The sequence below is a fragment of the Eubalaena glacialis genome, chromosome 17 (genome assembly GCF_028564815.1).
Source record: "Eubalaena glacialis isolate mEubGla1 chromosome 17, mEubGla1.1.hap2.+ XY, whole genome shotgun sequence".
NCBI classification, from domain to species: domain Eukaryota; kingdom Metazoa; phylum Chordata; class Mammalia; order Artiodactyla; family Balaenidae; genus Eubalaena; species Eubalaena glacialis.
In genome coordinates, this window is record NC_083732.1 from 73,778,125 (window position 1) to 73,804,578 (window position 26,454).

The 26,454-nt window shown below is 32.4% G+C and overlaps 1 protein-coding gene across 1 annotated transcript in view; it reads right to left on the minus strand.

The window, feature by feature from the left end:
- Nucleotides 1–361: 361 nt before the first annotated feature.
- The window catches only part of TMEM65 (transmembrane protein 65), a 45,474-nt gene continuing 19,381 nt past the window's right edge, over nucleotides 362–26,454 (minus strand). Inside the window, exons 2-7 of the mRNA XM_061171749.1 lie at nucleotides 14,384–14,428; nucleotides 11,317–11,384; nucleotides 6,931–6,985; nucleotides 6,026–6,068; nucleotides 4,056–4,161; nucleotides 362–2,036 (exon numbers count right to left, since the gene is read on the minus strand). Coding sequence (XP_061027732.1) covers nucleotides 1,935–2,036; nucleotides 4,056–4,161; nucleotides 6,026–6,068; nucleotides 6,931–6,985; nucleotides 11,317–11,384; nucleotides 14,384–14,428 — 419 coding nt within the window. The 3' untranslated portion in view covers nucleotides 362–1,934. The remainder of the gene's footprint in view (nucleotides 2,037–4,055; nucleotides 4,162–6,025; nucleotides 6,069–6,930; nucleotides 6,986–11,316; nucleotides 11,385–14,383; nucleotides 14,429–26,454) is intronic.

Consider the following 26,454-nt stretch of genomic DNA (forward strand, 5'->3'; position numbering starts at 1 on the left):
TAAGCACCACAATAAAATATGTTTTTAGAGAACAGAAAGGACTGGCAATACAGTTAGGGACAAAAGCACTTAAACATTTACCCAAAAAAAAAAAATTTTTTTTTAAAAATAATCACTCTAATCCTATCATCTGAAATAATAAAAAAAAAATTTTGGTGTGTCTGTGGTATTATGTGGAAGATACAAACCACAGTTCTATGTAAAATGTTAAGTTTTAAAATTCTAATTTGATCAAATGAGACTGTCATAGTATTTGTACATAATAAGAATGTTATATATTTATTTTTATATTCTATGATTAAAGGACACCACTAAAACCATTTTGAAGTACACAGAAGAGAATTTATGACAAATTGCCTTGTGAGAAAAAACAGCTCCTCTGAAAATAAGACCTCAAAGTAAATATGTGCAAATAAAACTTTAAAAATAAGGTAGCTGTAAATAGAGCCATCTTTAAGTTTCCCTTCTTTTGCATCTATTTAGCAAAATAAATAATTTCAGTGGCCCAAATAGTAACTTTAATTTCTGTTTTTCTCCTCCATGATGTGTTCAACTACTCTTACAATTAAGAGTAATTTTTTAGCCTGCGTAACAGACCACATGCTAACAAACTTTAAGGGTTCATAAAATTAAAATTTATGATTCACAAGTATAGATATGAATCCTATCTATGCCTAAATCAGATACACAAGACTGGACATAAGTAACTTCAATCTAAAATATGATTTAAACACCACAAAAAAAGAAAAGGGACCAAAAAAGGGAGAAAGAATTTCTCCTCATATGTCTTTTGACCACTAGGCTATATATAGCAAAAAGCAAAACATAAAATATTTATTTTTCACCTCAAAAGAAGTTATCCAGAAATAAAATCCGCTAAAGAAGATACAACAATGTCAAAATTATGAGTACTCAAACTCATTCAATTCAGATGAGAAGACATTTGGGGGGGAGAAAAGCCTTCCCAAACAGTATTATTTGTATTTTATTAACCTTACAAATATCACCTCAACTTCACCACTCATACCATAAACCTTCTTGACAGTTTCCATTTTATACTTCTGTGAAAAAAAATTTTTTTTCCCTCTTAATTTTCCAAGTGTCATGTCAAACCCCTTAGTTCACACCTTAATTCCACAATCCCCATTAAAAATACTCTAAAATAATGACTTTCCCTTAGGAGTCAGAAATCACTATGTAATTATTCAAAACTGAGAAATTAAATTGGTAAAAAAACCAACTCAAAATAATACACTTGTTAACATATATGGTTTTATGTAGTAGGGAGACCACATAATTGTTCATCCTGATTAATCTCCGGCTCTTGAGACAATAAGGTCTGAAAATTAAAATGAGTGATAGGTACTTAAAATATTTAAAGTCTCTGTCCATTTTGAATAGATGTGAGAGTTTTTTTTAAATGACTGAAATTATACGATTGTAAATGTTTACTGTGAAACAGTACAAAATTGATGTAGCCAAAAAGAGTAAAAAAAAATCTTTAACTGATGTTAAACATCTTAAGTAATTTGGAAAAAATCTTAAGGTTGAATTGTAACTATAAGGGAACAACAACAGAAAATGCTTTCATGCATGTACACGTGGTAAGTAACAAATAGGCAAACGCCAAGTCAGCACAGCACATCAATGACTGATACTTAAATGATATTTTGGTATATAAAGAAAGAAAAAGAAAAGGTAAAATGTTGACTGCCATTGATGAAAAAGCATTTCAACAATTTACACAAAAGTTTTTTTAAAAAGATGTCCTAAGAAAACCAAGCCACAATAAGTTAATGTTTTCCATAATACATGCTGAATTAGTTGATCCCATATCTATGCACTGTTACTGTCTTAATTCCTAAATGTTGTGACAGCATATTTAATAATTGAGGTACATTAGTTTACATCTTTTTATAGGTATCCTAAGAGAGTTAATTTTTCTTTTCCAGTTTTTCATCATCTTCACCTCCTCCAAAGAAAATCAAAGGAAACATTCCTAGAATGCAGCCAATAGTCACCCCAACAGCTTTGCCCTATGGAAACAGAAGAAAAGATTTTTTGACAGTTAATTTACCCCTGTAAGAGGAATCCTTGCTTAAGTATCTGATAAAAATTAAAAATTACTATGTACTATAAAATTCAACTGTGACTGTATTTCTTTTGATCATAGTAACTTAAATATAAAAATAATGTACAAAAGGTTCTAGAACAAATAATATGTAAAGTTCAAAGCAACAAGGAAAAAAAAATTTTTTTCAAATTGCCATAAAAATAACATTAGAGGGGCTTCCCTGGTGGCGCAGTGGTTAAGAATCCACCTGCCAATGCAGGGGACACGGGTTCAAGCCCTGGTCCGGGAAGATCCCACATGCTGCGGAGCAACTAAGCCCGTGCGCCAACTACTGAGCACGCATGCCACAACTACTGAAGCCCGCGCACCTAGAGCCCGTGCTCCGCAACAAGAGAAGCCACTGCAATGAGAAGGCCGCGCACTGCAACAAAGAGTAGTCCCCGCTCACCACAACTAGAGAAAGCCCACGCATAGCAATGAAGACACAATGCAGCCAAAAATAAATAAATAAATTTATTAAAAAAAATGAATTAACATTAGAGAAGTATTCAAGTAGAAAAACACTTTTTAAAAATGTCAGAGATAGGAAGAAAGGAAATATCTCACCAAGTACTCTCAACATATTTGGATTTGCTACCCTTTGTATATATTCCTTTTCAATATTTATCCCCATGTATACCTAATTATATGTAGGTCTAATCATTATGTAAACATAGCTTTGTTTTCTGCCTTATTCCTTCCCCCCACAGCCACACATGTTATAATAAACTCCTTTCCAAACTGTTTCATAAACTTAATTAAAAAACTTCTAAATTCCACTGAATTGATGGGCCTATAATCTACGTAAAGCTCTTTTTTTTTTTTCTCCCGGCCACACTGCGTGGCTTGTGGGATCCTTGTTCCCTGAGCAGAGATTGAACCCGGGCCCCATGCAGTGGAAGCACCGAGTCCTAACCACTGGACCACCAGGGAATTCAAGCTCTCCTTACCATTAAAAATCATTGCTACTTTTTCACCACTGCAAATGACAGAACAATAAACATTTCTGTGTATAGTTCTTCCTCAATGATTTATTTAAAAATCAAATAATATGAATATTTGTGCATAATCACAGGATACTGCCATGCTATCTATTCTAGACAAAACTGCAAATATGTGTATACCCATTGCAATATATTTATATGTATACGTACACACAATTTTTCTGCGATCTCACCTACATTAAAAAAATATTTTTTAATTTTTATAAATGATTTTTAAATGATGCATTCCTATGATGACTATTAAGGTTATACACTTTTGAATTAAGTTTCATGTCTTCATACAGACATTTACTGAGAATCTACAAAGTACCAAACTCTATGCTAGGTACCAGGGAGACAGACAGGGTCCAAGCAGATGCAGTCTGTCTCTCTCCGCTAGGAACTTCCAGTTAGTTATCACGTTTTTCTACTTGCTAGTCAATATACTTGGAATTCTCTCATTCACCTAGTAAATGTCTCATCAATAATTTCAAAATAAGCTTAGATCTAATACTCACCAAGAAATCTATACACCAGAAGAAATTTCTCTCCACAAAGAGTTAATTCTTTTCCTGGTGCTTCTGCTGTATCTGGTGCATAATTCTATTACTGAATATGTCACACTAAATTATAATTTATTTAATATGTCTGGTTCCTTACCTACACAATCCTTAAAAAGAACTATAGTCTATTACTCATTTTATGTCCTTCAGTCTCAGCACATAACTGATACTCCTCAACAGTAACTGAATCATACAAAGAATTTTTCAAAAATCAAGTATACCTACAAAAAATAGTCAATAAAAAATTATTGCTTTTCTGAAGCTGCCAAGGCTTGGATAGTTTTTGTTAAAAATTCCACTCAAATCAATTTTAGTCTCAAATTTCTCAAGGGACTGAATACAGTGTCTTGCTCTGGCTACCCAAATTCACCGTCATAAGCCATATAAAGTACTCACCAAATGTGTACTAACACGTGTTTGCCACATGTCAACTTGCTTTGGTGTGAGATCAGGAATTGATAGGCCTAACCTGGAAGCCAAAGCTTCAACGTAGCCTGCAAGTCTTTAAAAATACAAGAGGACAGAATATAAGTTTTTAAAGAGACACACAATGTCCTCACATAGGAAAAACTAATTACTACAAAGATAAGATCATTCTATACCTGTAATTGGCACTCTAGAAATGGTATAAACATTCTTTTACAACTTCCATCTTCATTGTGTATAAATATATTTGGTTTAAAAATTTTCAGACTGACATATTTAATGCACAGGTAAATTAATTAACTTAGAGTGATTATTCTCTACCATTACCCTAAAAAGAACAATTCAAGGTATATAAAAATTTTTACAACACTTATAATTTATTCATTTATTCCAAATTCAAAGCAAAGCACTTTAACATATAAGTTAATAACTATCCTCAGAAAACAAAAACTTCCAAAATTTATCAGATTGATATACTACGAAAAACAGCCTACAATTTTCAGGGCAATTTCAAGTATTTATCAATTCTAAGTTGCCATTGCTTATTGGATACAATCTTACTTTAAGAACTGTAAGAAAGAAAAAAAATTGCCAATTAAACTATGCATACCATCAATTATAAGATGGATCCCAATGTCAGATATGTTAAGTTCTAAAAACCTGTGCTACTAAGATTGATAAAATGTGGTATTTGTTACCTAATGTTATTTTTAAAAGGCAGAGGAGAAGTAGTTCTTAAATATAAGACTCCTAACAAATCTTTATCTCTAATAAAAAAATAATTGTTTAATGATACAATCTAAAACCAAATGGCCTTAGAGATCTATTAGATCATTTGATTCTATTAAATATAGAAAGCTATCACAGTAGCTATATAATATTATCATTATTAACCTTAATGTTGGAAACTGGGAAATGGAATGTTTAAGGGGTAATATCATTATAGGTTTATGTCAGGAATTCCAGGAATATAAAATTTCTGCTTCGGCCCAGAACAAAGAAACTGTGTTTTTAACATTAGCTCTGGCCCCAAACTCCAGTGCAGAAATCTAATATATAGAGTTAGGTCATATATAAAGCTGCTTTTCTCCAGATTATAGGGCTAAGTAGACCTCTACTAGACCCAGATCCAAATCTCAAAACTTACCATTCTAATGAACCAAAAAAGGAAGAAACAGAACCAAAGACTGAGCAAGAGAAAATATGTTTATCACAAAAATTAATGCCAACTTAGTCTAATTTATACTTCCCAGGCTTCCCCAAGCTCAGGAAGCAGCCCAGGCCATCTGCCGCTTAGAAGAGAGAATGTAAAAACAGAAAGAGAGAAAGCTGGCCTTTTCCAAGTAGGCATCCTCAGTTTGTTTCATCATTCCTGCCACATGGAATAAAAAGAGAAAAAACTAGCCAAGTCCCTGTATGTTTTGGCCATTATTCTCTGAAAATTCCTCTCTCTAGAAAACATGCCCAGTCAGTATCCTCACATTTGAGCCATATTTCTTATCTTTGGGTTTAGTGGGAGGAGGGTGGGGGTGAAATAATGATAGGGGTTCTTACTTTTAGTCCTGTCTCACCCTTGGAAATGTTTATAAAATACATATAAACACTTCAGTAAATGAAAATTCAACTTACCTTATGGTAGTTTTAGAAAAAATTTTGCACATATCAGAATTGCTTGAGAAGATTATTAAACACAAATGTCAGGGTCCCATCCCCAGAGACACTAATTCTGCATGACTGGGATGTGAGCGAGACATCTATATTTGATGCACACCAAACATTTAGTGCTATTGATTTAGAAACATTAAAGTTAAAAATTTAGTTATAAAACACACATGCAAAAATAAATGTCCCTTTTTAAAATCCTTCTCAATTAAAGGAGAATGGAGAAGAGAAATAGAGCAAGTACACACATGCACAAATGAATAAATGAATGAACTTACCCAAGACCAGCTAAATCTGACACAAGGTTTCCCAAAGCAGCAGCTAAAAAAATGAAAAATGGACAAGTGAATTATTACATAGAAGTCAGAAAAATCAATAAAGCACTGGTCTGGAAGAGTTATCACATTTCTAAACTACAATGACAATATCCAAAGTAGTTCATTCGACAGCTCTGAATCTTGAGATCTCCAAAATAGAACACAATATTTCTGAGATTATAGTATTCTACCTCCATCAAGTAGTAGGTTTTTTCTAATGTGGCAGCCAGTTTCCATTTTGGTTTCAGTATTAAAACACCTGTACGATATTTTGTAGTTTAACTTTCAGATAATATTTAAGGGAATTTGAATACTTGAAAGTTAAAGAGTAAAGCTATATGTACAGCTATGACATTCAAGAAAATCAAGGAGAGGAAATGTCTCTTTCATTAACTCATCTACTTCACGTGTTCCATAGAATAAAACAACACAGAATCATTCCCAAATGTCACCATCATGAAGAGTACAGTGGTATTTGGGGGGAAAGAGGAGATAGAACCAAATTAGATTTTCAATCTTGTATTTCCTTCCTTGACTTTTCTGCCCAACCTGAAAATAAATAATTTGATAGAGAAAAAGAGTAGGAAGGTTTTAGGGTAACACTGAATTAAGAGAAAAAAAATTTTAATATAGTCAATCTAGTAGATTATTGTTACCCATTAACTAACTTAAAGTACCTAAACTTTCTCAGAAAAATATGTGCTACATATACGAAATTAAAAATTAGAGGAATAGGATTACGTAGATAAACTAAGAGACATCTCAGTGAATAAACTCATTCAAATAAAGTATCCTCTTCTAAACCTAACCTACTAAAATGTTTCATAAATATACAATGGAATAATAACATTACTATTATTAAATACCTGCCATAGTTGAAATTCCCAAAATAACTCCAATAGATAACTCAATATGGGTTCCCTGAAAAATGATTACAAAGAAATTAATCTTAAAAATTAAAACTGAAGTTACTATCAAAGAATAGCAAAACATTAATAAAAAGAGGTAAAATAATCAATGTTATCACAGCAAAATTATATATATAAAATATGCATAAATATACACATATACTACAGCAATTCACTTAATTATTAAATATTGGGTTGACCAAAAAGTTCATTCGGATTTTTCCATAAGAGGTTGTGGAAAAACCCAAATGAACTTTTTGGCCAACCCAATATATGCATTCATGCAGAAATAACATCAATATTTTATTTATTAAAATTAGGCTTTCATAAAAATAAAAAATAGCAACACACATAGCAATATAATTCAAAATTAATAATCTAGAATTTATATTTTCTTACCACAGAAAGTTGTTTTAATGCTTTTGAACATAAAGACAACCAACTCACCTAAATTTTAAATTCTGAATGATACAACTATACTATTGATATTTACCCTATAAAAGATTTAAAAGACAGACAAAACCAGTTTCTAGGGACCCAAAAAATCAGACTTCAAAAATTATCCTTAAAACACTTAGTTCTTTAACCGTTAAGTAATGAGACTGTATGATTCATTTATCAGCAACAATAGCATTTAATACAATAGAGCTACAGCAAAAATTAGGTTCCACTGTATTTCCACTGAATTTATTGAGAGTTTAAGATTTTCTATGTCTATCTCATTTCTCTAAAGAAAAGAGGGGCTCGTATTTTTACTTCTACTTTAAAGAGAAGGAACTGAAGTGAAGAAGATTAAACCATTCTAATGGATTATTGCATAGAATAAAGAAGAAATCCTACAATCTATTGTGCTAATTCAGTTCTAATCCTTACACAATTCGGCCATAAGTGGACTTAATTTTCAAAAGCTCTCTTGAATACTGATGCTTGAAAATTTCTAAAACTTTTAAAAAAATCTCAATAATACTTATGGAGAAAAAAAAAGAATGCCCTACAAATCTCAATGATATTTGTGGAGGAAAAAAAAAAAAGAATGTCCTATCTGGTAATATAGAAATATTGTATTACTCAATTATTTACAAAATTGAAGAGAAGCTAAGTTTAATTTCCTCAATTTTCTTTCCCCTAGGCCTGTTGATTCCACTCCTTTAAAATATAATTCTTGTAGAGTATGGACCAAGCAGCATGATGTACAAAAGTCTCCCAGGCACTTAAAGTTACAAGGTTGTAAAGATACCCAAAGAAACAGATTTCTGAAGAAGAAAACAGGCATGAAGAAGTATCTTTATATATGGAACACAAAAAATCAGGAGCATTACTATAGAAGAGAAGCACTTAACAGCTATAGTGTATAAAAAAATAAATACAGCATCTTTAACATCAATGAATCATTAGAAATGAATCATTAGAAATGACCCCCCAAAAATCTGTTTGCCAATACATGTATTTATAAAGCATTTAAGTGCTTAATCATTTGGTTGAATTTAAGAAACGTGAAGATCCTTCAAACAGCATGAAAAGCCTCATATAAAGTCAAGGTCGGTTTGAAGGCAATGGACTATCCACTTCTTTCCTTTTTCCCATAGTTACATCAAATTTCATGTTAACAGGTGAGGTAGAAATTATAAATAAACCTAATACTAGTTGTCTTAAAGTTATACTTGGTTCATCACCTTAATATGATTAATCTATGCTAGAATTTTAATCAATTCTATCCTAATTAGATTGTAAGAAAAATAATCCCCCCAAAACCCACTAAAATATAAGTTATAAAAAACAATCCCAATAATATAAAAATTTAATAAAAAACTATGAAATCAAAAGCTTAGTATGAACAGCAGCCAAGAATAAAGGTCAAGCCTACTATGAGAAGTTATATAGGAACTTGTTTACATGATTACAACTAGGGTAGCAGTTAAGAGAGTATACCTAACAGGAAAAACATCAAATGGCATGATAGAAAAGAAGAATGAAATATCTTCTTGACTTACTATCTTCAAACAGTCATAGCTATCCTACAATGTTTGGAGGCAATCAGTGTTTTGTTTTGTTTTTTTAAAAAAAAAAAAAAGGTGAAAAACATTCTTAAGATAATAATGTTCACTTATTTCCCTTTTCATAGATCCTACAGTTATATTATTTATGGATTTTAGTCTTAGCAGTCTATTAAAAAGCCTCTTTGGAAAATTTAACTGTTCTTGAATTATTTTGCAATTATCACAGGATAATATTTTTGCCATACCTATTACTCTTAATCAGGTTTAAGCCAGTAGTTTAATTATTTATTTCAGTACTATATAAATAAAAAACGGTGATACGTTCCTGAAACTGGATTTCAATGTAAACCAGAAAAACAAATATTACTGAATTAGAGTCAACCATCTCAGGCCTGGAAAAATAGTCCACTCTCAGTTACACTAATAATGAGACACAGGCCTGAGTAATACAAAATAGGAACATTACAATAATTTGACTCTAGAATGTGGTTGTTCTGTTTGTTTTGTCTTGTTGGTATCTGTATTTAAACACAGATATCTGTTACTTTAGATATTTATTTCAAAGAAATAATAAGACCATACTGTGAAGGTCTTATTCAGGATCTAAGAAACTACCCAGTTTCCCTATTCTGATATCTCTTCAAAATCTCCCTGCACCCCTCTTTATGCAAAATATATCATCTCAACACTGCCCTGTAGCAAGAACAGTCTTTCATCATTTGAATATCTAAGGTCTGCCCAACTGAGGTGAAAAAAACAAATGATTATTAAGATGGTAGAATGAGAGGTACCAGCTGTCAATAAAGAGAATCTAAAATATTGAGTGTAAAACTGAAACAGAGAAGCTTTAATTCAGACAATCTATTCAAGAACACATCAAATCTTAAACTATAGCTTATAAATTCATCATAGTGGGGTTTTCATTACAATTAGATTTTATTTACATTAACTATTTAAATAATCTAACCAACTCAAGGTTTTAGAAATTTCAGAAAAGGTAGTGTGGTATGGTTGAATAAGTTTCTCATATTCACAGATATATAAAATAGCCAACTTGATTCTTATATACATAATAGGAAAATGTCATAATCAGTCAAAAAAACTAGCATTTTGAAATTGTATTTTAGAGGCTCTTACCAGACTACTTTGCTAAAGAATTATGTATCTAATGGGTGCTCATCACCTTCAAATTATGTGCATGCTACACTATCTTCTGTGACTGCTTAAGGAGCAAGATACCTTCCTGATGTGTGAACCCTGTGTTTCCTCAACCAGGTGAATGTCTAGACTCTCTGGATATCTGATCCCTATCAATCTGGACATAAGGTGAGACTACATACCAAAGAAAACCATTCTTGAATGAACCAATTTTAGATATTTTTAAAGCAAATTTTATAATCCATACAATGTAAATTATACTTTTATCCCTATATTGAAACCAAATATTCTATTTATATCCATCTATAGTACATGTGACCTCCAAAACACCGAAACAAAAAACAAAAACAAACGACAACAACAAAAAAAACCCTGGCATCTCTCAAATATATTTCCCTCACATTCAATAATCCTAAAATCATTCCATTTCTTTTTTGAGCTGTCTCCTATAAAATACCTAGAATTTATAGAACTTTTTAAAAGTTTGAGTCAGTGAAGAGAAGTGGATAGAGCACTGGGCAGTTTCAGAAGACCTGCATTTTCATCATGACTTTATAATCTGGATCCAATACTGGTTATCTAGTGACAAAAAGTGTCACAGAACAGTAAGAAAGATAAGTCAGCCATCCCTGAGACTAAACAATACTTGCAAGAAACAACCTTAAATTAAAATGACTTCAGCAAAGGAGAACTTTTTAACACTACGATGGAACAAAGACTGAAGGGTTTATTATTCACAGTATTCTGAATTGAAACTTAAATCATCTTTGGGTTAAATGGAAAGACTGTATATCCAAACACCCTTTAAAACATTTTTGTATGGGAAAACTGGACAAGGAACTAATTAATAACATACACATGATGAGAACTACTGATACAATTAAAGAACATTACAAAATTTTACATACTTTATTCTTTAGTAAGAATGTTGAAACTAGAACAGGATAATATAGACCCAATAAATATGTGTTTATTATTGTCAATGCTTTACCAAAAGTCTTGATGATTAATAGATATGATGCCTTAAAAATTGAGCTACAGTCTAATTAACCTGAAATATAGTTTAAAATAGCCTTGTTCATTATGATATTAATTAAAACTTTATAGCTACAATATGTAAATTATTAGGACAATTTAGACCACATTAATTTCTTTATTAACTCAAAATAGAAGGGTTGAAAGAACTTACTGCAACAATCATAATTGCATTATCCAAAAAGCCAAACCCTATGAAAGGTATCGCATTGTGGATGAATACTGAAAAACATCAAAAACAGAAAAATATGTTTTAAGATTTCTATAATTTTAAAATGACAAAAACAGACCATATGATTAAACTCTCATAAATAGATTTGGTTTAAGTTTTGGAATTTGCTTTCCATTCCCCATAGACAAAAGATTCTGCTTCTCCTCTGTTTATATACTTGGTGGAAGATATACTGGGGAAAAAACAAAATAAAAAACACGTAACATGTAAAATTAATGTTAGGCTTTTGTGTTTCCTTATTGGCAACGCACACACGTACAAATTACATACAGTTAATGACAGAACAAATAAATACATGAGTACCATGTTTTACCTGTTAAATTACTATTGACATCAATCTTTTTCTCTCTTAGACCTAACGACTGATACCATAAAATTGATCTCCATATTAGAAATAATAAAAAGTGTTCTGAATCAAATATCAGGGAAGCTATCTGGTCACTTACACTCACTAAACAATTTTTTAAACAAATGTTAGGAAAATGTGATTATCTCATCTGTCTTAGACATCTGTGTTCAAAGTCCTCTTTCCCCCATCAACACATCAGTATCCCTGATAGCTTTCACCAAATAAAACAAACAATATTTGATTTAAATGAAAATGTAACTTGATCTCTTCCTACCAAAGGCACATCTCACCCTATCTATCTAGTACATAATCTGAATGACCTGAGAAAACAGAAGTGTAACTAGGAAGAACTAACACCTATTTAAAAAATATATTTAGCTTCATTTTTTTTCCTATTTACATCTTCAGCACACTGCAGAATGCCTAGTGCACAGTAGATGCTCAATAAACATTAGTTAAATAAGTTGAGGACAACTAACTTGGAAAGGAAGAGAATTCCAGATTAAGAGAATTGAAGGAAGACTGTGAAACAGATTAAAAGCTGGGGATAGTTAAGACTTTATTCTAGTTATTCTATAAATCTGCCAAGGTATAGTCAACATCCATTCAACTGAGGACTTTTTAAAAATAAACATCAAGGCTCTGAGTTTTATACCACATCCAAAAAATAGTCCCTTAAACCAATTGGTTATATATGTGTTCAGTGCCTTTAGATCTTTTTTCTTTTAATGCAGTTAAGTCCACAGAAAGTATAATTAAAATATAATCCAGAAGTTATGAAAATTTGATACCACTCTACCCCAATCAGGGAAGGCTAATAAGCAGTAAAACAAGAAACATTTCTACCCACAAGCACTGTCGAAGACTAAGATCAAGGGGGAAAATAGTATATACCCTAGGTCATTTCAGAGTTCTTCTCGTTATCACATAAGAATATCCCAGGTAAAAAGCAGCATCTTTTAAATTATAAAGCATATTGTTTTAAAAGCTATGAAAGATGATAAAAATCAAGTGGCACATTAATGAAATGGGATTTTTTAATTAAAGAGTCTAGACTTAGTTCTTTGACTTTTTGCCTAGATCCAGCTGCTTAATGACCAGACATTCAAAATTTTATAATAATCAGCTTCTAAAACACATACAGAATTTCAAAAAAATATTACAAATTTGACATGTCAAAAGAATATAATGAAATTTTTAAAATTCACCATATGAAACATTTACAATGAAAAGAGAGCTACTTAAATTTATATCTGGAGAGAAGACTCTCCAGACATCTCAATCATCTTTGAAATGTAAATATGGCAAAGTAACTATGAAACCTTTGGGATTACTAAACATTTTAGGGTTGACTTGATGGCATCTCTAAAACTGGCTAGTTATAAATATCTTAAAATTAGGTGTCAAGGTTATTAAACTAAGTTTAAGATTAGACTAATTGCTATCTTAGTAAAAACTTGGTCATAAAACCAAGGCATGTTGCCACACTGCTATAATAATTACCTGGAACTATAAAATATATTATGCTTTGATGTTTAGACCTAAGTAAATGAGTCCTGTAAATAAAAATTTATTTTCATTCCAAAGGAAAATTATAAGTTTCAGAAAGTCAAATAAACACGTACTGGACACTCCACAGGGCACTTGAGATACAAAGATACTTGGTTACCAGCCCTCAAGAAGTTTGGGTATGATAACACAGCCATATAAGCAGGTAATTTCAATATGACCCCCAGAATGGTAATAGCATTATACAGTGCTATGGATATTGATTGTATGAATCCAGGCTAGAAGAATAAAAAAAGATTACCTGGGAAAGAAACGTCTTAAAGAATTCTTAAATTGTTTTGATAGCTGGGAAAAGTTACTTATTTCTAATACAAATTATATTCTACCTCTGAGAGTAAAAGAACTATTAAAAAGAACTGGCTACTAAATTTTAATTATATAAGGTTGCTCTCCAGCATGTAATGATATCTTACCAATTTCTTCAGTTTCCTTTGGGAAATATTATTCTCTAACTCAGTAGTTGTTAGCAAATCACATCTAATATTTAGCTTTAACTTACAACCTATTCAAATTCACTGCACCACTAAATAATTCTCTTCTTCCATTGTCTTTATATTAAGATCCCAAACTATTTTACGTTACTTTGGTGTTAGCCCTTGAATATTTATTCCAATCATAATAAAGAAAGCACACCAGCAGCATTGTAAAGCTCTTCTTCCTGGTGGTTTAAAATGAACTTTACTTTCTTCATTATTACAAACAACAAATCAGAGTATTTTCTCCACCAAAGAAAATAGCCTAGAAATTCTAGTTCTGAAATTACCCAACTTAAATCCAAACGAAACATACCCTTTTTCTTGGGAATTAAGAAAACCTCTACTATAATTCTATCTCTAGATGGTAACGATATTTAAACAATAATAGATATGGTTAACAATCTTAGAAATTCCATAATACTGTAATATGTCTTAAACCAAGTTTACAAACTTTTTGCTTCAGCATAATAAATAAGATAATCTACTCTATCTGCAATGATTTAACTTACTGACTTCTGTACTATTAATGAGTAACACAGTTATTTCAAGTCCAAAAGACAGATGCACAAATATTTAACAATTATAGAACCATTACCATATCTCAGCTGTCCTGGGGTAGGTGGTAGAGCTTCCAATTTTTCTGAAGGGGAAAGAAAGGGTGTGGTCAAGAATTAGTTACTATAGCATGATTTCTTTTTTATTACAATGAAGAAAATACCAGCAGAATTACAAAGTGAGAGAATAGCAGAGTTTTTCATAAATTATCCTTAGGTTAATGGATCAAAGTTATCCATACAGGAAATATTACTTGGTATAGATTAAATTACAAAGCTAGAAAACAAAACTGAGCTTTAGTTACAGGCCTACCATGGATCCTATAGCCCTGAGTAAATCATTTGCTTTTTGGTTTTTTGTAATTCCTTGTATCTATATAATGAGGCTGTTCACACAAATTACAGTGAAAAAAAAAAAACTTCAGAAATATAGCCACCCTTCTTGAAAATGGCAACCCTAAATGACTTAAGAAATATATACCCAAACAAACACTGATAATACTCAAGTAGACCTAGATGACCTTTAAAAATAGGAAAATAATATTTTAAAGCAATGTATTACACCAGTAACTTCACCAGATTGTGTTATGTTCCTTAATTAATATCCCTAGATAATATACTGAATATTTTGAGTTTTGAAACCTATACTACTGGATAATTAGAATATTCTACACAATAAAATGACCCAAAAGAGTACAGTATCATTCAACAAATAGCAATATTACTTATAATATATGTCATAATAAACACAGAAAAGTTTTCCCAAGTATATATATCAAAGTAAGTAATTTCAAGTGCCATCATTAAATCTAAAAATTAACAATTATTACAAAGAATCTACCTACCTAATCTCATAACAATAAACAACTCACCATTTATAAGTAAGAGTAAGCTATGGTAAAATGGCAGAGAATTCCACCTTCTTTATCCTCACTCAATCCAACAGAAGTAACTGATAACCTATACAGAAGAACCCAAACCATGGATCGCTCTGCTCTAAAGATTTAGTACAAACAACCGAAGTGTCCAAGGAAATTCATTACAAACTGGATATATATTTTCTAAAATATTTATTTATAATCTATGACAACATAAGAACTGAAGAATTTATTTTTTAAAAAGGAAAAAGCAAATAAATCTCCATTAATAAGCTATATAAAAAGGAGTATGAATCATATTTGTAAATGTTATTTTACTAAAAAAGCATATAGTATCATAAAGGCTTTACAATAAGAAATACGCTAAAACCTAGAGTTTAGGCAACTACTGAATTATTCAGAAAGTTCTAAGAATGCAAGTTTAAGTTTTGTTTTTCCTTTTTTAGAACAGTTAAGAAATGAAGATATCCTAAAACTTTGTAGAATTTTACATCTGCTTAGAATATACTTTCCATTCTTTGACTAGCACTGTTACTTCAAAATCTACTTTGAAAGCATGCAAATAGTTTTCCAAATTTTTAACAAGAAATATAAGATATCGCTGTACTTCCACAGAGTTTTCTGGTGAAGTAAACATGCAAAAGTGGTTACATACCAGAACTATTTCCTAGTTGCATTACTCTCATCATCACTACAGTTCTGACACTGTGAGGAGAAGTCCTTGTCAGTTGACTGGAACATCTTGAAATACCTAAAAATTCAACAAGCAGGACCTTCCCAGTATAATGAGAATATACAGAGTCCTTGCTTTTACTTCTTCAAATTCCTTACATATTGAGCAAAATATTTAAAATATTTTACAACTCCTAAGACAAAAGGATAAGGGCTAGGCAAATGTATAACGTGTAGCGGTAAAGAGGAAAAAAAAATCAAATAATATAAACAATATTCCTAATCTGTCTTTCCAAGTACACATAAGGATTAAAAAATTAAAGGTAATGAAAAATAATTTTTTTTAAAGATAGAGAAAAAGGAAGAAATATAAAGTAAAGGAGACAGAGCAGGGAAGAAAACCACTGGCACAGAGATTAAAGTAAAATCAAAGCACAGATTTTTGCCTCCTGCATCATAAAGAACCTAAGGAGTAATAAGAGCAAATATGAAAGGAACATTTCCTAGAAAGTGAAAATTTTATTGGAAAGTATCTATCAAAAATTGATAAATCTATCATAAATTGATCAGTTTGAGGATTCTGACACTATAAATTATCTTCATTACTACGTTAACTGAAAGAAAGTAAAATACATATCAGAAGTTAAAGGGCTTCCCTGGTGGCGCAGTGGTTAAGAATCTGCCAGCCAATGCAAGAGACACGGGTTCGAGCCCTGCTCCGGGAAGATCCCACATGCCGCGGAGCAACTAAGCCCGTGTGTCACAACTACTGAGCCTGCGCTCTAGAGCCCGCGAGCCACAACTACTGAGCCCGTGTGCCACAACTACTGAAGCCCGCGTACCTAGAGCCCGTGCTCTGCAATGAGAGAAGCCACGCAATGAGAAGCCCACGCACAGCAACGAAGAGTAGCCCCCTCTCACTGCAACTAGAGATGGCCGGCGAGCAGCAACAGAGACCCAACGCAGCCAAAAATAAAACCAATAAAATAAATAAATTTAAAAAATAATTAAAAAAAAAAAAGTTACACACGTTAGATGTGGCTTCCCTGGTGGCGCAGTGGTTGAGAATCTGCCTGCCAATGCAGGGGACACGGGTTCAAGCCCTGGTCTGGGAAGATCCCACATGCCGCGGAGCAACTAGGCCCGTGAGCCACAACTACTGAGCCTGCGCGTCTGGAGCCTGTGCTCCGCAACAAGAGAGGCCGCGACAGTGAGAGGCCCGCGCACCGCGATGAAGAGTGGCCCCCGCTCGCCGGAACTAAAGAAAGCCCTCGCACAGAAACGAAGACCCAACACACCCAAAAATCAATCAATCAATAAATAAATTAAAAAAAAAAAAACACATTAGATGTATAACACACAGCAAAACTCAATCTTGGAAATAAGCCCAAGGTTTCAGCAATCTATACACGTTTTAAAATGTCATGGCTGCCAATTTAACCTCACTGAAAATAGTCATAATAAACCCCAAAGCTTTATTTCCCTACATATACATCTTAACCATAAAATTTTTCTTCTGACGTATGGTAAACTATGTACACTTACATGGAAATGTATTCTAATCTACTGTTTTATTAAGCAGACTTTGGAGTTAGAAAAACCAGTTCTTTCAGTTACTCTATGTGTGTATGTATGTGTTACATGCATCATAATTTCTCTCTTCTTTTCTAAATATTTTAAAATAAGATGACTATTAAGATTGTACATCACCACACCATATTCTCCAACCATTTTTAGCTTAAGAAATCCTGGTTCTACTTCCAATACTGGCTGAATAATCTTCTATCAGACCAATCCTCCTGCACAGAACAACTATAACTATAAATAAATATCTGAAAGCACTGAAAAATGACCAAAAGTAGGTTGATTCTGGAGAGGAATCAACACTTAGAAGAAAGAATGGAACTAAATGAGTTACCCATTTAACACAGCTTTTGGCCTAATCCACATGTAGACCAACTAAAACTCTTAATAAAAAAACTTCAGTCTTTCTGGACTAAAGAAGTAGTGGGCAGATAAAAAGAAACAAAACTGAGTTATTTGTAGTGAGGTGGATGGACCTAGAGACTGTCATACAGAGTGAAGTAAGTCAGAGAAAAATAAATACCGTATGCTAACACATATATATGGAATCTAAAAAAAAAAAAAAAAAAAGAAAAAAAGGTTCTGAAGAACCTAGGGGCAGGAAAGGAATAAAGACACAGACGTAGAGAATGGACTTGAGGACACGGGTAGGGAGATGGGTAAGCTGGGACGAAGTGAGAGAGTGGCATGGACTTATATATACTACCAAATGTAAAATAGATAGCTAGAGGGAAGCAGCCGCATAGCACAGGGAGATCAGCTCGGTGCTTTGTGACCACCTAGAGGGGTGGGATAGGGAGGGTGGGAGGGAGACCTAAGAGGGAGGAGATATGGGGATATATGTATGTGTATAGCTGATTCACTTTGTTATAAAGCAGAAACTAACACACCATTGTAAAGCAATTATACTCCAATAAAGATGTTAAAAAAAAAAAAAGTAGTGGGCAGAGTGCAAGGTAACCAAAGCCACTGGAAAGTGAGACGGGAATCCTGGAAAGAATAAAGTCAGAAAGGAGGAGCCCTAAATTCTGTATACACATTTGGTTCAAATATATGGCTGACCTGTAAACCACACTTGTGCAGGGAAAACTCCAAAAATCTCAGTTAAATGTAAAATAACTGAAGATTTGAGCTGCAGCCCAAGAGACAGAGTTTGCAATTTGAGCCTAACAATTAAGTGCATGCTAAAACAAATAAACAAAAGTCAATATTTTTCAGAAGAATGAAACAGAATGCAGAGTCTCTGCAACATAATAATCATAGCAATGACTAGGATACAATCCAAAATTATTTCACAAACAAACAGGAAAACCTGACCCATCTCAGGATAAAAAACAATAGAGACCAATTCAAAAGTGACTCAAATATGCATATGTATGTATAACTGTATCACATTGCTGTACACCAGAAACTAACACAACATTGTAAATCAACTATACTTCAATTTTTTTAAAAGTGACTCAAATGTTAGAAATAGCAGACAAGGAATTTAAAGTAGTAATTAAAATTATATTTGAAGATGTAAAAAAAAAAAATGCTCAAATAGAAATGATAAAAAACAAACAAGTTCCAGAACTGAAATATATAATATCTGAAATTTTAAAATTAACTGGATAGGCTTAAAAACATAATGAAGGTTATAGAAGAAGCAATTAATGAACATAATGATAGATCAGTAAAATTACCCAATCTGAAAAACAGAGAATAAAAGGACTGAAAAATAGTAAACCAGAGTCTCAGGGACCTGTGGCTAAATATCAAAAGGTCAATATATGCATAACTGGAGTTCCAGAAGGTGAGGAGAAAGAAAAGGACCAAAAAAACTTTTAAAATAAATAATGGCTAAAACTTTCTCAAAGTTGGGGGGAAGACAAAAATTTCAAAAGATTCAGAAAGTTCAGTGAACCCCTAGTAGGATAAATATAAAGAAAACCAATGACAAAGAAAAAAATATATTGAAAGCAGTCAGGAAAAAAATGACACATTAAGTAAAAGAAAACAATGATTTGAATATACGGAAAGAAAAAGAAAGCTGTCAGTCCAGTATTGCATATCCAGAAAAATATCCTTATCCTTCACGAATGAAGGCAAACTGTATCTCAGTTAAACTAAAACTATGAAAAAATGTGTTGCCAGCCAATCTGCAAAACAGGAAATGCAGAAGAAACTTCTTCAGACGGAAGGAAATACCAGTTGGAAAGTAAAATATTCAGGGAAGAATGAAGAGCATCAGAAATGGTAAATACTGAATAAATAGAAAAAACTACTTTTTTCCTAGTAATTTAAGTAAACCTGATTGTCCAAAGCAAAAATTACAACACTGCCTTGTGGAGTTTATAACATATGTAGATGTAATACATATGACATCAAAGCATAAAGGATGAAGGAGGTTACAAATGGACCAATTTGGAAATATGGTTGCAATATTTCTACAATGTATATGAAGTGGTACAAGGCTCTAAGTGGTATTAGCTCTAAGCAGTTTGAAAAGAGTTAAGAATGCATATTTGCAATTCCTAGAGCAACCATACATATAGACAAAATGCATTAAGGACATAGTTAGAAAGCTAAATAAATAATGTGAAGGGAATTCTAAAAAATATTAAGTCAAAAGAATGCAGGAAATGAGAACAGAAGAAAAAAAAACAGAGGGACAAGCAGAAACCAAATAGTAAAATAGTAAACCTACATCCAACTATATCGGTAATTACTTTCAATGTTAATGGACTAAACAATCCAATTAAAAGGCATAGATTGTCAAAATGGATAAAAAAGTAAGACCCAACTATATGATATCTGCAAGAATTACACTTTAATAGGTTGAAAGTAAATGAATGGTACAAGATACATTATACAAACAGTAAGCTTATAAAGGCTGGAGTGGCTATATTAATAACAGATAAAGTAGACTTAAAGACAGTATTACCAGAACCAGGGACATTTCAAAATGGTAAGAGTCAATTCATCAAAAGGCATAATAACAATTTGTTTATGCCTAATAACAGAGCTTTAAAATGCATGATGCGGACTTCCCTGGTGGCGCAATGGTTAAGAATCCACCTGCCAATGCAGGGGACACAGGTTCAATCCCTGGTCTGGGAAGATCCCACATGCTGTGGAGCAACTAAGCCCACGAGCCACAACTACTGAGCCCGCGCGCCGCAACTACTGAAGCCTGCGAGCTCTAGGGCCCGCGTGCCACAACTACTGAGCCTGCATGCTGCAACTACTGAAGCCTGCGCCCTTAGAGCCCGTGCTCCGCAACAGGAGAAGCCGCTGCAATGAGAAGCCGGCGCACTGCAATGAAGAGTAGTCCCAGCTGGCAGCAACTAGAGAAAGCCTATGCGCAGCAACGAAGACCCAATGCAACCAAAATAAAAAGAAAAACAAACAAAAACCAAAATGCATGATGCAAAATATGACAGAATTAAAGGGAAAATAAACATTTCCACAATCACACTTGGAGATACAAAAGCTTCTCTCTCAGTAACTGACAGAACACTAGGGGAAAATATCAGTAAAAAACACATTATCTGAACGCTACCAACCACCTTGATTCAACTGATATTTAAACATTTACACTCAACAACTACAGAATGCATATTCTTTTCAATTGTAGATGGTACATTCATCAAGATAGACCATATGCTGATCCACAAAACAGGTGTTAATAAATTAATGATTTAAGTTGTAAAGAATATGTTCTCTGACCAAAATGGAACCCATAACAATAAGATATCTAGGAAAAAAATTTAGAAATGAAATAACATCTTCTAAATACATGGGCCAAAGAAGAAATCAAAAAGGAAATTAGAAAATATTTTTCAAACTGAATCACAATGAAAATACAGCATATCAAAATTTGTCAAAACAGCTAAGTGAATGCTTAGAGGGAAACTTCTAGTTTTAAGTACTAATATTAAAAACAAAGGGCTAAAATGAATAACCTATGGTACTACCTTAAGAAGCTAGGAAAAAGAGAACAAGGGAAACCAAAAGTAAGTAGCAGAAAGAAGGAAATAATAACAAAAAGAGCTGAAATCAATGAAATAAAAAACAAACAATAAAGGAAATAGACAAAGCCTAAAGTTGGTTCTTTGAAAAGACCAACAAAATTAAAAAACCCTTAGGTACACCAATCAAGAAAGAGAGAACACAAATTACTAATATCAGGAATGAAACAGGGGATGTCACTACAGATCCTACAGACATTAAAATGAGAATATTACAAATAACTTTATGCCAACATATTCAACAACTTAGATGAAATGAACAAATTCCTTGAAAAATACAACTTACTAAAACTGATATAAGATGAAACAAAAAATCTGAACAGCTCTATCTAGTAGCAAAATCAAATTTGTTACCAAGCACCTTGCCATAACATTCACACTAAAAAAACCTTCTAGGCCCAGATGGTTTCACTAATGAGTTTTATCAAATATTAATGAAGAGCAAACACCAACCCTAGACAAACTTATAATCTATTTCAGAAAAACAGAAAATGAGGAAATACTTCCCAACTCATTTTATGAGGCCAGAATAGTCCTAAATATAAAATCTAACCAAGAAATTACAAAAAAGAGAAAACTACAGACCAATATCCCTCATGAACACAAACAGAAAAAATTTTAATGGAATGATAACTGTTCTGCTTTCCCAAAGTGTGTTTATTCACAATAGTGGCAAAAAATAACTAACATCCAGACTTCCTTACATTTTTCCCTTTCTGATATTTCTCATTGTTTGAAGGAGTTGTGCTTAACAGGGTTCCATGTTTAGAAACATATAGATTAGGAAAATTATCTGTATGTGTCTATGAGATAGTATTTACAAATAAAATTTTTTTCCTTTTGATTTCACAGTTAAAAGTCTTTGCTGGAGGGAGAGTAAATAAGACAGTTCTTGCAAACTGCTAATTTATACCATACCAAATCAAATAAAAATTATTTTAAGTGGGACTATCTCTCCTTCTGATCTGTCCTTGAGAACATAAATATATTCAATTATTGTATAGACAAATCTTTTCTGAATTAAAAAGCACCTAAGATATTCATTATAAATCCTGAAAACATAAAGTACTTTCCATGTTTAAATATAAAAATTTTCAACGCTTTCAACATTTTGTTTTGCTTCAGTAACCCAGGAAGATTAGAGAAAACAGTTTAAAACATTTAAAGCAATTTCACTTTTATTAAATGAAATTCTAATTTTTTAGAATGAACAAAGAATGAGGTATTCCAGTTAGTTTTCTAGTTAACTAAAGCAACCAGAGAACTGATGTAGCTTATAAAATACTGTTACTACCTAAGTAATATTGAATTCTTTAAAAAGAAATACTTCTTTGATGAATTGGAATATTATAGTGCATCAGAATCATCATTTTAATGCTCAATTATTATCTGTTTAGGAGATATAAAACTGAGGGTCACTGTCACATAAAAATCAGAAGAGAGAACAAAACACAAATTAAGGCTTTTTTCTCCTATTTCAGGAATAAAAATATATTTAATCCAGCAGCTTTTTATATCTTATTACATAAATATAAGTATATAATATTTGTTTTATACTATATTCACTTAAAAAGGGGGAAAGTTGGATTAGGAAGAGAAAGACAAAGGGAGAAATGAGAAACAGAGCAAGGTAAGAAAAACAGATGAGGAACAAATGTAGAGATTTTTTAAAAAGGGAGGCAGAGAGAGAGTTTTTGAAGGGAGCCTCAGAGAAGGCCACACAAGAAAGAGACTTCCTAGATCTGGGCAAATGAGTTGGTGGGACATGTTTCAGTCCCGCTACTGTATTTCTTTGTTGATTAGTCATCAGGTAGTCTAGACTTGACACCTTTGGATCAGACTCCCTGTGCACACAGATACCTCCTAATATATACACACTGCTAAGCACTATGGGAAAACCAGATGAACAGATATTATCTCCAGCTATGCCAGGGGTTCCCAGGCTTTGCTGTAGGACACAGACCTAAAGGTTTCCAAATCCCCAGGCCATGTTCTAAAAGCTTATTTTAAAATAAATTCCTGACCAATTGTTTATCATTGTCTTTTTTTTTTTTTTTTAAACCTAAAATGGCATCTGGTGAGAAAGGAAATTAGCTAACTGTAGGCTCTAATTTAAGCTGAATTCCAATCAGTTTTTTTTTTCCCCTGTGGTGAAAAATAAACAATAATAATTTTTTGATTGGTAAGATTAAGAAACAGTTTTTCCCAAGACATACATTTGGGACAGTATTCCTACAACCAAGCCTATACTACACTATTTCAATGACCTGTAATCACAGAAGAACAAATATCACCATTTTAAAGCTCACATTTGTTTTATTTATTTATTTTTTTTTTAAATTTTATTTATTTATTTTTTGGCTGCACTGGGTCTTCGTTGCTGCGCGTGGGCCTTCTCCAGTTGCGGCGAGCAGGGGATACTCTTTGTTGCGGTGTGTGGACTTCTCATTGCGGTGGCTTCTCTTTTTGTGGCGCATGGGCTCTAGGTGCGTGGGCTTCAGTAGCTGTGGCGTGTGGCTTCAGTAGTTGTGGCACGCAGGCTCTAGAGCACAGGCTCAGTAGTTGTGGCGCACGGGCTTAGTTGCTCCGCGGCATGTGGGATCTTCCCGGACTAGGGCTCGAACCTGTGTCCCCTGCATTGGCAGGCAGATTCTTAACCACTGCGCCACCAGGGAAGCCCCTCACATTTGTTTTAATCCTGGAAAATTCCTACTAGGTTTTACCAAAATGTCTTAGAATCCTTCATAACTAAAATGTAACATATATTCAAATACTTTTATCAGTGCTATAAACATACTAAAATTTACCTTTTATATTAATGCTTAGAATAAAGTAGGAAAATTCTTTTAAATTGTGCTTTTCAGGAATATACAACATGCAAGTTTTAGAACAGAACCACTGGGAACAGAACAACTGCCTGTAACCTGGCCATAAAATGCCTTGTGCCTTTGTGCTTTTCAGTCAAAATTGATTGTTATATCAATTTGGATATAACAAAGATTGGGATTGACATATATACACTAATATGTATAAAACAGATAACTTATAAAAACCTGCTGTATAGCACAGGGAACTCCACTTTGCTGTACAGCAGAAACTAACACAACATTGTAAAACAACTATACCCCAATAAGAAAATAAAATAAAATAAAAAATGAAATGAAGACACCAAAAGAACCCCCAAATACTGTAGGGCCTCCATTAATTAAAAAAAAACAAGACATAGGAATTTACTGCAAACATCTTACATTAAATAAGCCATATTTATATACAAACGTATATAATTCACTCATATTTATTTATTCATATTTACGTATATGAAAAGGATGAGGATGTTGAGTTTCTTAACTTAAGAGTGATTTTTAAGTAAAAATTAGAAAATAACATTTAAAATACTAAATTCCTTTGGTTTATCTAAATGAATAAGTTACACTTTTCAACTAAGAAGGTTATATACCTTTATTGTAGAAAGTTAATGAGACTCAGAAAAACAAACCAAAAAAAAAACCTTCAAACTACCTATAATTTATCAGAAATAAACATTTTGATGTATTATCCTTCAATCTTTTTTCTATAGAGAGGTATACACAAAATTGTGTTCTGCCATTTTCACAAAGCACTATGTGGTGAATATTTCCCCCTTAAATTTTTTAAGGCAATAATTGAATTGGTGGTATTTTATTTCATCATATGATACATAGTAGTTTAATCCCCTATGACTAGATATTTATTCTTTATTCTTTTTCACATTTATAAATAACACCTATACAAACCTGTACCTAAATCTTATGTTCCCCTGAAAGTTCTTTATGGTAGATTCTTAAGTGGCATGACTGAGTCCAAAAACAAGGGCATACATTTAAGGATTTTTAAAATTTTGCAAAATTTCTCTCAGAAAAAGTATGCTAAATTACTCCCATCTTGCTACATTTTTATTTTTTTATTGTTACACTGTACTAAAAATATTCTCATGTTTTCAGAATATAGGTAAAATGTCATTAAAACAAAATCCTTGAAAGAAATTTCCAGGCCCCAATCAATTGCCAAGTTATTTTCAGTGGCAAAAGATTCCAATACAACAAATAGGTAGGACAGGTCAAAGGAGTTTATTACTATATTTCCCCTTAAAAATAATTTTTAAAAAATCTTCAGTCCAATATCGACAAGTGGTTCTAAAATATCTTTTAGGATAAACTAAGCCTAGTGTATTTCTTTTTTAAATAAGTTACTGTACTAAGAAATACATCTTAAATTGAAAATCAAAATACTTCAGTAGAAGAAAGTAAGTGGAACACCTACACTTCATTTTAGCCTCCGCTATAAAACAAAACGTGTTTACAAAGGTGGTGCTGGAAAACAAAACTACCCCCCTTGACAGAGTGAGTTCTATAACATTATGTAATAAAAATTATAACTTCTTGGGAACTATACTCAATATTTTAACCTATAAGGGAAAAGAATCTGAAAAAGAATAGATGTATACATATGTATAAATGAATCACTTTGCTGTACACCTCAAACTAACACAACATTGTAAATCAACTATACTTCAATTTTTAAAATAAATAATTTTTAAAAAACTATGATCTGTCATTTTCATTGTTAAACCTTCCATTAAATTTAACCATACTTTACAAGTATAAATCCAAACTTGAAACGAAAGAAAATCTAAAGAACAAAAAGAAAGGTCTTGGTTTCCAATACGCTTTCACAGCAACGATAATTCTAAACGTGGTAAATTATTTCAGTCTATTATCATGGACATAAACATCAATATAAGATCACAAATCAAGGGAAAAATTCAGAATTATTTATAATAGACAGCAAGAAAAGTACCGAAGCCAACATCACCCTGAGATGACATAAAAGGAACAGTTTAATGCACGCACTATTACTTTAATTACAAATAACTCAATACCCTTGAAGGGTCCCGTGATGCAGTTTCTGATCGTTTGACCACCTAGT